Raw genomic sequence first — 14794 nt, forward strand, 5'->3', positions numbered from 1 at the left:
ATGTTTGTGCGCTTTAAATCGCACTCCTCCCCGGCTGTGTGTAAGCCCCACGCCACTTGACATGCCCTGAGTCTCCGTGTGCGTGCGTGCTTGGGTGCGCGCTTGCATGCCCGCCTGCAGCTTTGCCCCGTTCCGGCTCCACTCATGCTACTGGCGTTGCACACCAGCGTGTGTCTCTGTGTGTGTGTGTGTGCGTGCGTGCACATGAGAAGAGAAGAGTGAGGGAAGGTGAGACGGTCGTATTTATAAGAAGTTCCAGAAGTCGTTGCGAAGTGTGAAAGCAAACTCTGCCATCTCTTGGACTGCTGCAAGTGGACAGACCGCATCACATCATGCCATCTTTTGATGAGGTTTTGAAGGAAGCCGGGGAATTTGGAAGATTTCAAAAGAGGGTCTTTTTCCTCCTTTGCCAGACAGGCATAACTTTTTCTTTCCTGTTTGCCAGCGTGGTTTTCCTTGGGCAGGCACCAGACAACTACTGGTGCAGGATCCCTGGGGCAGCTGAGTTAAGCGAACGATGTGGCTGGACACTGGAAGATGAACGAAACTTCACGATACTGCCCCTGCTCTTGGGCAATGGGTCCTCCAGCGGAAAGTGCGAGAGGCTGGATGTCGTGTGGGACACCTCTGCCAGCTGCGCCAGCCCGCTTGCCCGCTATGGCAATCACAGCGCGGGCAACCTGCCGCTCACCGCATGCCACGATAACTGGGTGTACAAACAGCCCCACTCATCCATCGTCAGCGAGGTAAGGAAAATCCCCATCCTCTAATCAGTGGCTTTCTTCCCAGTGCTGGATTGTGGCAGTAAAATGGGATTGCCACCGCAAGGATCGTTGCTTTGGTGGCTGGTTTTCCTTCCCAGATTTGTTTCCTTCCAAATCACAAGCAAATCCAGACAATGAGTCTGATCAAGCGTCAGTGTCAAGCTTTTAGGGAACAGTGAGCTGATCTGAAGGGTGGCTCTCCAAAGCCAAGCACTCCACACAAAGCCAGACACCCCACACAGAGATTGCTCTGTTGCAGAAGGAATGTCAGATTAAAATAAAGAGTTTAGTCCTTAACAGCTGAGGCTTCTGGTGCTCAGTTTTGGGCCAGCAACTCTGGAGGTGTAAACCCCAAGTGTAGCTGACTGATACCACTTGCACTGTATAGTATCCATTCTCTGTATTTCCTGTACTGAACATTTAAGTCTGCAGGTAATAAGAAAAACTGGTGGTGGACTGCCCTTCTGAGATCTGACAGGAGTCAGCAGAAATGATTGTGCTTACTAAAGAAAAAAACCCAAACACACATTTTTGCCCAAAGCTATCATTCAGGTTTTCCTGAAATGTCAGTCAGAGAACCACAGACTGTTAACACCAGCGGTAAGTGCTGGCAAATACAGTGGCTTTTTAATGAGGCTGCAAAAGGCCATTTAAGATGCTTTCTTAGGAGATTCTGTGTGTAATCTCTAATCATGCCATGGATGTGCTGTGGTCTGGCTCCAGCACACAGGCTGCACACTAGGAGTGTGTATTTTAAGGTCATCCTGACTGTAACTGTCACCGATGCAGTGATGAAAACTATGAAGTGTACTTAGAGAGGTTGGCTAGGATATCATCAAGGTGCATTGCAAAATGTGTCAAGGCAACCGTGGGCTCTGACTCCTGCCTGTCTCATGAGCATCCAGCTGTGGTTTTTAACTAGGTGCTTGCACTGGAGCTGTGCCCTCCGAAACACGGAGCAGGGCACAGCAGGCAAAGCCCTGAGCAAACACTGAACCAAAAAGCAGTGTTTATCCCAACCTTTCAATTTACCATCCTTCTCCCCTCCAGCTGGGATCGCTGGATCTGCTCTCAGGCTTCAGGCTCTTCAGAGCAGCGTCTTTGTGCCCTGAGCCCCACATCCAGCCTGCGCAGCTTTAGCCAGGATCTACGCTCAGGAGAATATAAATCAGAGCACCTGGCTGGCCCTAGAGCAAAGCTTCGGAACTGGCTTTTGTGTGTTATGATTGCCAAAATCAAGGCTGCTTGGAGGGCCACAAGTGGCCCATAGGGAGCTAGCGTCAAACTTTGCTCCCTGGGAATGATGTGTGTCTGCCTGAGCTGGCAGTGGCAGCCAGGGCTGGGGCGGGCAGGAGGATGAATGCTGCCCAGGAGCCACAGCCTGGCTCTGGAGTGAACTGCAGGAGGCGGCTGTGGTGGGAAGGTTATGCTGCTGCCTCCGACGTACCTCTGCTGGGGGACTGCGAGAGGTTAGGTCATGGAGTCTTTTACTTGGGCAGTCTGCGCTAGCCGTTCCCCCTAGAACTTAAAAATATAGAGAATCCTTTCTCTTGTTCCTTTTTTTTTTTTCCCCCTTTAGCCTTGCTGTAGGTGAAAGCATGTAAGTTGTGTCTGTAAGATTGTGCTCAGAGTCCGTTTATGGCAGCAGTTTGTGTATCTAGCAGAACCACTGTGATTTTACAGCAGTGCTAAGCCACTGGGTACAGCTAAGAGAAAATGAAACCAGTGTTTGTGTTGCAGCAATAAATGGGAGTGAAAGGTTCAACGTTCTCTGGCAAACACCTTGTGGATCTGCACCTTCTTACCCCATTCTCCTGGGGAGACCCTCCCCTGGAGGGGGAGGGATGAAGGGGTGCTTGTGGAAATGCTCGCCACATGTGCTCCCAAAGGCACGCATGGGGAAAGCTAGAGACTAACAACAGTCTGCAAGTAGGAGCAGGCCGGGACTGTCTGTCCCCTGTGCTGGGGCAAAGCGCCCCATCATGTGTCACTGCTGCTCCTAGAGGGACTCTTGCTGGCCAGGGGTACCTCAGCTGGAGGACACTGGGCTGTGACCTGTGGCACTTGTGTCCCGTTCCCAGTTTTGCAACATTTGCTGTATAAATCACATCCCACGTGGCTCAGTGTCTTCATCTAAAAAGGAAGCTTGTGGCATGCACATTCTGGCTCAATTGCTTTGAGATCAGCTATTAAAAGGAGCTTGATATCTATTAATGTGTTACACATCCAGCAAAGACAATTTAAATCCCAGACTTAATTTAGTCTCCTTTTGCTCAGCTGAGGCTCTAACAAATCATGACTCAATTTAAGCAGATCTGAGCCCTGTTTAATCAGATCACCAAACATGTCTTTTCTCATGTGTCTACTTGTAAATGCTTCATTTTGACCGTGTGTGCAGAAATGTTTCTGTGTCTTTCAACTGTCTTAAGATTTCTGGCACTTTATATCTGGCTGAATTAACAGTGGAAGCGACCAGGGAGATGAAGTTAAAAGGATGAGTTACATGACAACCTGAAGGACGTATGTTCAGGGACAGAGAGAGAAAATATAAAAAAGTCAGGATAGTGAAGGAGTTCTTCGAGGCTGATGGCAAGCACAGACCTGGTGTGGATTTGCAGCATGGCAGGGGAGACAGTGCAAATGCGGGCATGTGAAGCCTTCACTGGGAAAAGATGTCATATCACAGAGCAGGTCTGGCAGCCAAACCACAGGCTATTGCAATCAGTTCTGAGCACCCCGAAGAAGCTAAATCATATGGCTGGAGGGACTGATTTATGAGAAGTTGTGAAATGAATAGTATTGCAGTACCTGACTTCATAGCTCTGATTCGTGCATGACTGGAGCAGGCTGCTCGCTGGCTGCTCTCTCATCTTGGATAGCTATCTTCTGCAAAAGTGTTCGCAGTAGCATCAGGAAGCAGAGGAAAAAGGGGCAATGTGGACTGATAAAAAGTGCCCACTGCTTTGTAAGCAGTACTGAGGTGCGTCCTGGTTTCGGCTAGGATACAGTTAATTTTCACCAGAAGCTGGGATGGGACACAGTCAAGACAGGTGACCCAACTAGCCAAAGGGGTATTCCATACCATATGACATTATGCTCAGCATAAAAGGGGCCAAGCAGGGAGGGGCAGCATGGCTCTGGGACAGTCTGAGTGTCCGGTCGGTCGTTGGATGAGAAAATTGCATTGTGTGTCTCAGCCGTTTTGTATATTCTAAGTACTGTTGTTGTTATTTTCCTCTTCCTTTGCTGTCCCAGTAAACTGCCCTTACCCCAACCCAGCAGTTTCACCTTTGTCTTCTGATTCTCCTCCCCATCCCACCGGGGGTAGGAGTGAGTGAGTGAGTGGCCGTGTGGTGCTGAGCTGCTGGCTGGGGCTGAAGCAGGACAGGTGCCTGCTGCATCACCTGCTGCTGCGGGACTCCTGAGCCTCAGTGCTGGGGTACAGTGGGGTACTGGGAGAACATACCAGGGCTTTCCTCCCTCAGGATTTGAGGAGAAGAGCAAATCTACTAAGAAATCATCACAGGAACAACACATGGCAAAGCCAGTTAGCTTGGTCTAGTGACAAGAGACAGAGCACTGCTAAAGGTTCCCTTTTAAAATCTTCTTTTGATGCCTAGCAGGCTCTGAGAGGAGGTCCCTCCTTCTGCAGTGACATGCCTAAGGGTGTCTCTGCTCTGTTGCTTTAGGTCAGGCTTTTCTCTGAGGGCAATCCAAATCAGAGGAGAAGTTATCCACTGGTGCTGCGCACACAGCCTGGCACCGTGGTGCCTGAATTAGAGTTGAGCAAACCGAAGCTGGGATGATGTAAAGGTTTCAAGATATCAGCAAAGTCCTCTGCTATGTGTAAAACTTGGCAGCGACCCCTCTGACGCAGTGGTGTCACAGGTGGTGGATCTGCACAGAGGACCTTGGCCTGGTGCAGTCTGCTCCTGTTTAATTGAGGGGGACTTGCATAGCTCCCTGTGAAACTGGAAGATGTGGCTGCGTGCGTCAGTGGTGGGACAGGAAGCCAGTGGCTTCTCAGATTTTGCTTGGAGAGGGAGGCTGAGGGGGTGATTGTTGAGCTAAATCCCTGCCTGGCTCGTGCCAGCTGATGCCATCTGAAATGATGCTGGTGGTGGCAGGTGGCTGGCGCTGCTGGGGAGGGAAGGCTGGTGACAGCAGTGCCTCTCACAGGGGGAGGACAGGAAAGGACGCAGCAGATGGAGCAGGCAGAATAGCAGGGGTGCCAGGGGCTGCGGTGGACCGGGGGGGACTGCAGCCTCATGCTTTGGCCCGGGGGTCTGGAAGGGTGACCAGGTCACCCCCGGTGCTCCATAACACTTGAAGTAGGAAGTGCGTTGTCTGCCCTCTCCTGCCGGGTGAGCCTCGTGAGGGACACACATACCCAGTACATACACAAGTAAATCTAATTTCCCCAGAAACAGTGCTGAAGACCGAGTCACTGATCTTCACTTAATATTGCTGGGCTTTGGTACTAAGTGCTTTTGTCTCAGTGGAGAAAGTCTAGCACCCTGTGAAAGAGCAGCTGGTGATAGTTTGCAAAATCACAGCCATTTTATTCAGACACTTTTGGCAGTGATGACTCCTAGAGGTGTGTGCACGAATTACAATTGCATCTGCAGGTTGAACGGCCTGTGGTGGTTTGATGAAGAGGAAAGTCTACATGGTCATCAGCAGCTACAGCACAGCTGGCATATTTTAGGCTTATTAGCAGACTTTCTTGGCAGGAGTTCAGCAGAAGGGACTGATTCCAATATGCCCTGTCTGCAGCAAGTCTTCACACCACAGATTATGTCATTTTGAGACCTGGCAACACTTTATTGCCAAAGTGTGAGGTCTGAGGTGGACAAACGATCATCTGAACATATCCTACTGCACCTGCTGGGAATAAATCATCTTACTCCTCTGCTTTCCAGCTGTCTCAGAAAATAAGTCAGCCAGCATTTGCAGAGAAACCTATAAGCAAAGCGATAATGTTGGTCTCATAGTTTTTTCAGACCCTCTGAGCAGGACATAACATGGCAGTCAAGCTCAGGGTGGAGAAAGCACCGCTGCTCCTTTTGCTGCCTGCCTCCAAGGCAACAAACAATGCAATTCACCCTCAAAGTGTTGATCTAGTATGGTTATTGTCATTGGCATGGCAGTACCCTGTCTTAATATTAAGCAGTGGAGGGAAAGGGAGAGGGAAAAAGGGCAGCCAGAGGAGCAGTGGGAGCAGCAATTGCTGAATTTCTTAGGAAGCTCTAACTAAGCTTTTCCTGTATGACAGGGGCTGGAGCAATTCCTTGCACAGGTTACATCAGTGGGGCTACATTCTGTCATTGCCATTGAGTGAGCTGGTAGTGGCTGAGGGTTCAGACCTTGGGTTTTCTTGTTGTTTTTAGGACAGCTGCTGGTTTTCCCCCTTTACAAGATGGTAAGTTTCTCTGGTTCCCTCTTGCTTTGGCCATGGATGGACATAAGAAAAAAGGACAGAACAGGTCTTCTGTCCGAGGAGGCTCAATGAGTCCAGGTGATCTGAGTGGCAGGGATGCGAAGGTACCAGCTGGGACTTGGGCCATGCACAGGAGAGAAACCTCTACAGCTTTCAAAGCTAAGCTGTTCCTCAGGCCTTGAGCCACAGTGCCCTGGGAGCAGGGTAAAGGCTGACTCCATTTGTCCTGTTAAGTGCTCAGCTTGAAACAAGACATGGAGAAGGACAGTGTCCTCGCTTAGTCCCTTAGCACTTGGACAGAAGCTTTGACATAAAGAGGAAAAAAAAGGCAGTTTCTCCCTTTCCACTGCAAGTGCTTGCATGGTGTTTTGTTGCAGTAAGGATGTGTGAAAGATAGCAGTCTGACAGCCCAGAGGACAAGAGAGATGAGGAGCTGCCCAGCAACAACTGCGGAACATGCAGCAATAGTCTGCATCACCCCAGGTGTCCTTAAACCATGAATATTGCCCTAAACCGTTTGTCACTGGGAGTGAAAGGGTAAACCAGCGTCTGTTTGGCCACTTACATGAATCCCACTTAAAATGTATGCGCTGAGGAATCACTGTAGATCTCTTTATCGACCAAAGAGTTTCATTCATCTTTTTGAAATTTAATTGTAACAGGCTCTAAAGTGCTTCCAAACTCCTACTCAGAGTTGCTACGTTTTAATGAGCTTTTAATAACGTTGTCCTTTAAACCATTTCTACAGGGACAGGTGTGCTGAAGTGTTTTGGGACTTGCTTAGTGCATAAAGGCCTCTCAAGCACCAGGAATTACAAGTCTGCGGTTAGTCTGCATATCAAATTAAAATGGAAAATGTTTTCCTTCTGCCAAAGCTATGAAGAAATGAGAAGTTGCCACAGCCCCCATATTTCCCAGTCATTAGTCATGTATGAGCACTTCAGTTCTGATCTCAGCCAGTCCCACTCCTTTCGCTAGAGATTACTCCACTAATAAACTACAGGGGCCCAGTGCAAAACCTCTTCCTTCTCCCGGGGAGATCTCGCTCAGGTGGTTTGCTGCTGCTTTAGAGATCAGCAAAGTGCACGAGTGTAGTTGCTTCCAGCCACACCACTGCTACTGTAAATCTGCCCTGGGATTTCATGTTGATGTTCAAGCCTCTAGTGGGTGGGAAAACGTTCAGCACAGAGATGTATTTCCAAGCAGAAGTGAGTGGCTGCCTGTACTGAAGGCCATCAGGGTGGAAGGGACTGATTTTCCCTACTCTGTTCAGGACACTGTAGAAGGAGATGTCCTGAAGGAGCTGGTTCCTGCTGCTTGTCTCTGTTGGCAGCACCTCACTTGTGCTCAGGATGGCAGCTCATTGCCGAGGCTAAAAGGAAAGGAGTGCACATGTGGATTGTTTATCAATTTGGGCAGCACAACATTTTTTAGTCAGCTGCCTAAATGGAAGGAGGCTGTGTTCAGGCACACAATGCTTTTTGTCATATAGTGGATAAAAATTGTGCAGGCGAGCATGGCACTGAATGCAGAGATGGGTTGCAGAGTTGTGCTGGGTGCATGCACTTGTGCAGTGAGGGGCTGTCCTGGTTTCAGCTGGGATAGAGGTCATTTTCTTCCTAGTAGGTGGTATAGTGCTGTGTTTTGGATTCAGAGAATAATGTGGATAACACAGTGATATTTTGGTTGTTGCTAGGCAATGGTTACACCAAGTCAAAGACTTTTCAGTTTCTCATACTGCCCTGCCAATGAGTAGGTTGGGAGGTGGTCCAAGATGCTGGGAGGGGGACACAGCCAGGACAGCCGACCCCAGCTGGCCAAAGGGATATTCCATACCATATGATGTCATGCTCAGTATATAACTTGGGGGAAGCTGGCCAGGGGCTGGGACCACATCTCAGGAACTAGCTGGGCATCGGTGGTCTGTGGGTGGTGAGCAATTGTGCTGTGCATTGTTTGTTTTGTATATTCTATCATCATCTTCTTCCTTTTCTGTCATATTAAACTGTCTTTATCCCAACCTGAGTTTTACCTTTTTTTCTTTTTTTCCTGATTGTATCCCCCATCCCACTGGGGGGGAACGAGCAAAGAGCTGTGGGGTTGTTTTAGCTGCTGGCCGGGTTAAACCACAACAGGGGTTTAACAGGGAGCATGGCAATGCTGAGGAAGAGGACAAGCCCTTAGCTGGGGCTGGCTAGCTGAGCTAGTTCACCTGCTTGATGATTGCAATGAGAAGCTGGCTAGCCAGGTTTTAACAGGGTCTAGGTGTAGCCATGCCTAAACAAATAGGCTTAAGATCAGGGAGGGGCAAAAAAACTTAAGGCTTTCTTTTCCATTTCCATATTCTCCCCCTCCCTGCAGTAAATGTTTTAGCAACTAATTTTCACATCTATGGGACTGAACGCAGGACATGGTGACGTTCCTTTTCTGCTGCCTTGTCCTGGGTGAGGTTATTCAAGTGAAAGCAGAAGTGTTTACTTCATGGCATAGACATACACTGCAAGGACACTTTGTGGACAGAGACACCTGCAAGTGCACAGGGAGGACTGGATGGTAAGCTCTCCTCACTCCAACGTTTCCCAAATGTTTCTCTAGAATATATCCCAAATTTTGCAGCAGCAGGGTTGTGCTCTTGCAGCTGTAGAGGTGACACTTCTGAAGGGAAGCCTCAGCTGGGTCCCAGCTTGCTGAGGATTGTGTGATGCTCGGGATTGAGCCACTGGTCTCACATCTCTTCTGCAGCTTATTTCCAATTGGTGTGAGCTACAGCTCTTCTTCCCTGGAGGTGCCAAACTGGAATGTTCAGGAAGAAAACAAAGAAAACCCAAGTCAGACAGCTGTAGTCTAGACAGATGGAGAGCCCTAGAGTTTTTGATGTTCGGGGTTACCAATTTTGGACACCAAGTAGGATCATGGGAGAGTAGTCTGTGACATTTAAAGACCATATGCTGGGAATTTTTTGGTATGGTATGAGGAGAACATGTACTTTCAGGGAATAGGATCTCCTGTTACTCACAGTGGGAGATGATTACTGACAGGGATAGCTCTTCTGCTCCTTGATGCCACCAGGTATTTGCATGGAATTACAGGAGCTCCTGGTCCGTGAGCTCCTCACAAAGTGGACTGCATCTGCCTGGGCATAGGAGCAGCCTGTGTGGTAGGAGTGTAAACATCAGCCCATGCATGGACGGGCATATGACCGTTCAGAAACAGAGGGAAGGCACCAATACACTCCCTTTCATGGATACTGCTAGCAAGGGACATGGGAGGTGTTTTGGGGGAGCGTTAGATAGGAGGACTACTGGCTAACTGGAGACAGGCTGAAATCCTGGGTAAACAGATGCAGACGCTTTTCCTTCAGGTGATGTAGATAGGGATAACTATCAGGCACAACCAAACCAGGTCACAGCTGAAGTGGTGATGTGGGTCTAACAGCTTGGATCAAAAAACTGTCTCTGCAGGGTGTGCAATTCTCTTTTAAAGGTTACATTCCCTTCTAAAGGTTATGTTTGCAAACGAAAAGCAAGACATTAGCAGGGTGATGACTTAAATGCTAGGTGCTTCGTCAAGCAAACAGAAAAGGTCTGAGAATGCTTATCTGAACTAGAAGTTATTTAAGTACCTAGAAAATAACAAAGTGCAGGACTGACTTAGGAGAGCACAGTTAGCATACTGTCACTAACCTCTTCAGAGAGAGCTCATAGTTTCATAGAAGTTTTCTGTATTTTCCTATTTCCCAGAATATTTCACTATATTGTTAGCCAAGAGCTAGTTTCAGCTGCCACCTAAATCATCTGAAATTGCTGTTCAGATGAAAGAGTCCTCTCCAGTGAAGATATTTTTCCATCACTCTTTCTGGCACACGTTCATTCTCCTGCCCTATTTCATGGTAGCTCATTCATTGCCTGTTTAGAGTAAAGAGGGATCAAATTATTTTAAAAAATAATATACCCTTTGAAAAAGGATCACAGGTACAAACCCTGAAGGCCAGCGCCTGCAGCGGGCGCTGAGGCTGGTCCCTCCTGGCAGCTCTGTGCACTGCCTGCTTGCCTGGGCACGGCTCCAGCGCTGCCCGGCACAGCCACCCACCACCACCACCACGGGAGCTGAGCTCCTCAGCTACCTTTGTAGCTTTGGAGCTTCTCCTCTGCCCTCCGAAGGGCAGGTGCCCTTCCCGGGAGAGCGGCTCCGGCCGCGGCAGGGCGGGCAGCACCCCTCTCCTCCCGGGGAGCAGCCGCCCGCCCGGCGCTGCCGACGGCAGCGCGCCCTTTGCCGTCACTTGGGCTGCCGGGACAGCCGCCTGCGGCTTGGGAAACCTGGCGCGTCGGCGCGGGGAGGGCTGTTATCCCAACGCAGTTTATAGGTGTTAGAAATCTGGGGCTTGGTCTCTGAACGTGAACTGAAATTAGGAGTGAGCTGGTTTTAAGCGATCTGCAATGGTTTTATTTAAGGATTTTATGTCTAAGCATCATCTTATTTTGACATTGCTTTAACAGTTTTGTTATTACATGCACTTTTCAATTTTGTTCTCACACTAATTTATTGCTGTTTCTGGAGAGGTAATAATGCTCTCACTCCCTTTCTCATTCTCTCCTTGGCTGTTTTGGCTTATGAGGAGGAATCATCTCTCACGGCCATCTTTGTCACGAGCAATCACAAGTGTTAGAGCATGTTTTGCTCTCTGACTGTGCCTGTGAAGGGCTCTTAAACCTGGTCCTCTATGAAGCCCTCCCTGATGATCTATCAGCCTGGTATTTGCCTCCAAGGTTTTGACCTTTCAAGGAGCTAAGCTGCTTGTGAGGCGCTGAGCCATCTTAACCTTCACTGGGAGACAACTCACTCTGCAGAGCATGGGCTCAGATCTCTGTTATTCCTGGGGACTGCTAGGAGAGAGGTGTGAGGGCTCCTCTCTGCACCTCTGGGGAATGGAGCAGGTTTTATTCCTCTCCGAGGAAGCTGCAGCTCCTGCTCAAGACTTGCAGACATGGAAGCCAGATACTGATGACCTGGCATGGCTGAAAGGTGGCCAGGCAGGCTCCTCGGAGAAATGGGGATGACATCAAAACTGTGACTTTGTTTAAAGAAGTCAGTGGGGGTGGGATATCTACCGGGTTGGGGACCTATGAGGTTATCAGCTAAGTTTTTCTTCACAGTTGTGAGAGCTGGAACTGCAGTTCTGAGTCACAACATTCCCAGGCCTGTGGCTTCAAGAAAAACAAAAAGCCACAAACAAACCTACGTCCTGGACTTCCAGTAAAATCATCATAACTAACAACAATGATTCTGCTGTAGTTACTGTCAGCGTCAGTGCTAATAGTATATTTGAAATCAAAACTGAGGAGTTTCATTTTTAAAAGTGAAGAATAGCCCATAGAAATGAGCATCAATGACACGTGTGTGGAGTTTAGAATATTAAAAGAAAGGTTTCTTATTTAGATACATAAATAAACATTTAAGAGTATTACTTTAGATTTTTGGGTCCAGATTCAGGGTCAGTGAAATCCAGGTCTGGGTGCCCTCTGTATCTCCTGTGTAGGCACCTCTGAAACGCCAGGCACTGGCAATACTCGCTGGGCATCACAGCAGGTAAATGGGCTAAGACAGAGCTTGGGCTCACGGCACTACATTTCAGAGTCTGGAGAATTGTGAGTGGCACAAGAGGCTGTTAATCTTCTCTCTAACCCACCCTGTGGCCACCCCATCCAAGCACAGTGTCTGAGCGCTGGTATTGCGGTACGCGTGCTGGTGAGCACAAACGTGACATGCTGTGTGTGCTTCAGCAACCAGCTTCAGCAATCAGTTAGCAATAAAAAGATTTCTTATGGCTCATGCCTGAGAGCACAAGGGTCTCTCTAGGGTAAATGGTGGCAGCTGCTATTGTCTGTGGCTTACTTGGTCCTGAAGCTGCATTGTTCCTAAGGTTACCCCAGGTATGGACCAAAATCTCCCAACTCCCGTAAGGTCTGCAGAACTTGGCAGGCAGCCGTTGGAATTTCTTTATTCTCAAAGAACCTCTAAAGTAATTTCCAATGACATGCTGTCTGGATAGCTACTTTATTTTCAATTTCATTTTAGTTTTAATTCCTAGTCTCTTTGTCTTCCTTCCTCTTAACCACTTCCCTCTTCCCTTCACCCCACCCATCCCCGTCCCTGTTAATGAATTCTTCAAATATGCACCAGTGTAACATCGTGTGAGGGAGTTATGGCTACTGCAATATAAGGAATAGAAAAGTCTGGGAAAGCTACACCAAGAAAATACATATTCCATGTGTCTGAAATTGATCTGAGATCTGTTTTCAGTTTCCTCAGAAACCACATGTTTTTGCTTTTATCTAGAAGGCACTAAGAAAAAGAAATAAACCATTTCTATAAGCTGATGTTTTCATTGGCTATAGCTGCGCACACTTCTGCACTAAACAAAGCCATAGCTTTGCCTTGGCAACATATTTAACAGCGTTGTGTTTGGTTTGCAAAAGAGCAATTTGCTTTCCATATCTGGACAACTGATGTATGAAACACAGCATCCTTTTGGCAAGGAGCAGCTCTCCCTCTATCTTCACGACAGCTTCAAGAGTGCTTGCTATGGCTGCGCTTCCCTGACCCGCTGGTCCTTGCTGTTGAACAAGCACGTTTGAACTTCCCCTTCCCTTTCCTGCCTGGCCCTATGCAGTTTCTATAACGTTTTGCTCTGAGGATGATGAATGACCCACCTGGAGTGTTTATGCCTCTCCCTTGTTCCCTCAGTATAACCTTGTGTGCGGCAATGTCTGGATGCTGGATCTCTCGCAGGCTATCCTCAATCTGGGGTTTCTGACCGGCGCGTTCACCCTGGGCTATGCTGCAGACAGGTACTGTATAAGCGCTGCTGTCCTTGGATGGTTTTGGAGGTGAAATCACTTGTAGTGTCACCTGCAATACACATGCATCAGCACTTTGGAGGTTTGATTCACTTCGGATAAACATCCCCAGCCTGGGTTAACAAAACCCAGCCAATGTAATCTTCGCTTCCTTTTGGGCTGGAAACTTCATGCGATCATACTTACTGATCCTGTTTGGACATTAAAATGTCATGAAAAGAGCTTTTCTTGTGGTTTCCAATGTTTTCTGTGTGCATCTGGACCCAGGAAGGGCAGAAGGACACAGAAATGAAAAGGAAGCATTCAGAAGAGTTTTCTGGACTGGTGTTTACTGGAGGATATTTAATAGGCGCCATTGATGAAGAAAGCAGCTACTTAAGGAAAGAAGGAAGGGACTTAGTACGGTAACTCTCTCCACAGGCTGGACTCATACACTTACCACTGAGGTCATAGCTCCCTCCAGCCGGTCCTCGACTGTGTTAGAGCTGGATGAATACCAAGGAAAACATGTCGGTGATATTCAAGCTTAAGCAGCTGACCTGCCCCAGAGCAGGGAGTTCCCATAAGCTCTACCTTGCTCTTAAAAGAGGAGCCTGGTTTGTGCTGATAATTAATGATAGTCAACCTATGTGTTGGCTGAGAGCACCACTGACAATTTCATTGGCAGAAATATTTCTTCAGGTCAGAAAATACATTATTTCTGCCTGTTTTATTTTTCTTTGGTGTCTGTAGTAATAGTAATAATAACTTAATGTATGATTTTTTTTGTAGGCAGGAATGCTTACAGAATTATCTGGAATGTCATCTCAGATAACAATTTTGAACTAGCAAACAAAAATACTTTTAAGGAAAATCTGATCTTTCAAAGGAATATAGTAAAAAGGGATAAAAAGGGAAAATCACATAAAGTAATTAAAGAAGAAAATACTTACTTTTGCAGAACTGGCTGTAATTACTATTAGGAGACTAATTTGTGAAAACAGAAATCCCCAACAAACATTGCCCTTATTTCAACTGGATCAAAAATCTGAACTGTAACATATGGGTCATAGTTTAGCTATAAAAAGATAAACAGTTTTCTAAAATAAAAGCAGGACTGGTGAGGACATCACCAGTTTTAAAACTAGTGACATAAAGACAGTAATAACTGCTGCAGGGAAAAAGAGTCCCATATCCCAAACACCACAAAGCTTCAGGCAGTCTCCCTTTGGAACAAGGCCAGTCTCAAAAAGGCACTTTGAGATCTAGCATTAAAATGAGATGCCAGGAAAAAACCCCTATCTTTGTGACTTTTCATGACTTTCACTTTCCTTTCCTTTTTTCAACAGATATGGCAGAATCCTCATCTACCTGCTCTCCTGTCTCGGGGTTGGGATATGTGGTATCATAGTCGCATTTGCACCAAACTTTACTCTATTTGTGATCTTCCGTTTTCTCCAAGGTGTGTTTGGCAAGGGAACCTGGATGACATGCTACGTGATCGGTGAGAACTGTTATTTTCTTTCTTTTCTGGTTAGGAAAAGTGAGGGATTTTTGGAGGACGAGGAGTCCAGCTACATCTGCTCTTGATAATAATTTTTCCTGGGAGCAAAGCACTGTCCCTGGGGTCAGCAGACGAGTAACCCAAGTCCATCCTAGTTAATGCGTTTGTCCTCCAAGATAAGGTGGCTGCATGCAAATTGTAACTTGGTCTAAGCTTGTGCCTGAACTGAATTTTTGTGGAAGCAGTCATT

The 14794-nt window shown here is 47.5% G+C and overlaps 1 protein-coding gene across 3 annotated transcripts in view; it reads left to right on the forward strand.

Annotated features, from left to right (window-relative positions):
* The first annotated feature begins 40 nt into the window (after nt 1-40).
* LOC129203904 (solute carrier family 22 member 3-like) overlaps nt 41-14794 on the forward strand; it is a 31130-nt gene continuing 16376 nt past the window's right edge. For all 3 annotated transcript variants that reach the window (XM_054818852.1, XM_054818853.1, XM_054818854.1), the window contains exons 1-3: nt 41-746; nt 12949-13052; nt 14390-14544. In XM_054818852.1, the coding sequence (XP_054674827.1) occupies nt 333-746; nt 12949-13052; nt 14390-14544 (673 nt within the window). In that variant the 5' untranslated portion in view covers nt 41-332. The remainder of the gene's footprint in view (nt 747-12948; nt 13053-14389; nt 14545-14794) is intronic.

Source organism: Grus americana, chromosome 3 (assembly GCF_028858705.1).
Source record: "Grus americana isolate bGruAme1 chromosome 3, bGruAme1.mat, whole genome shotgun sequence".
Lineage (NCBI taxonomy): Eukaryota > Metazoa > Chordata > Aves > Gruiformes > Gruidae > Grus > Grus americana.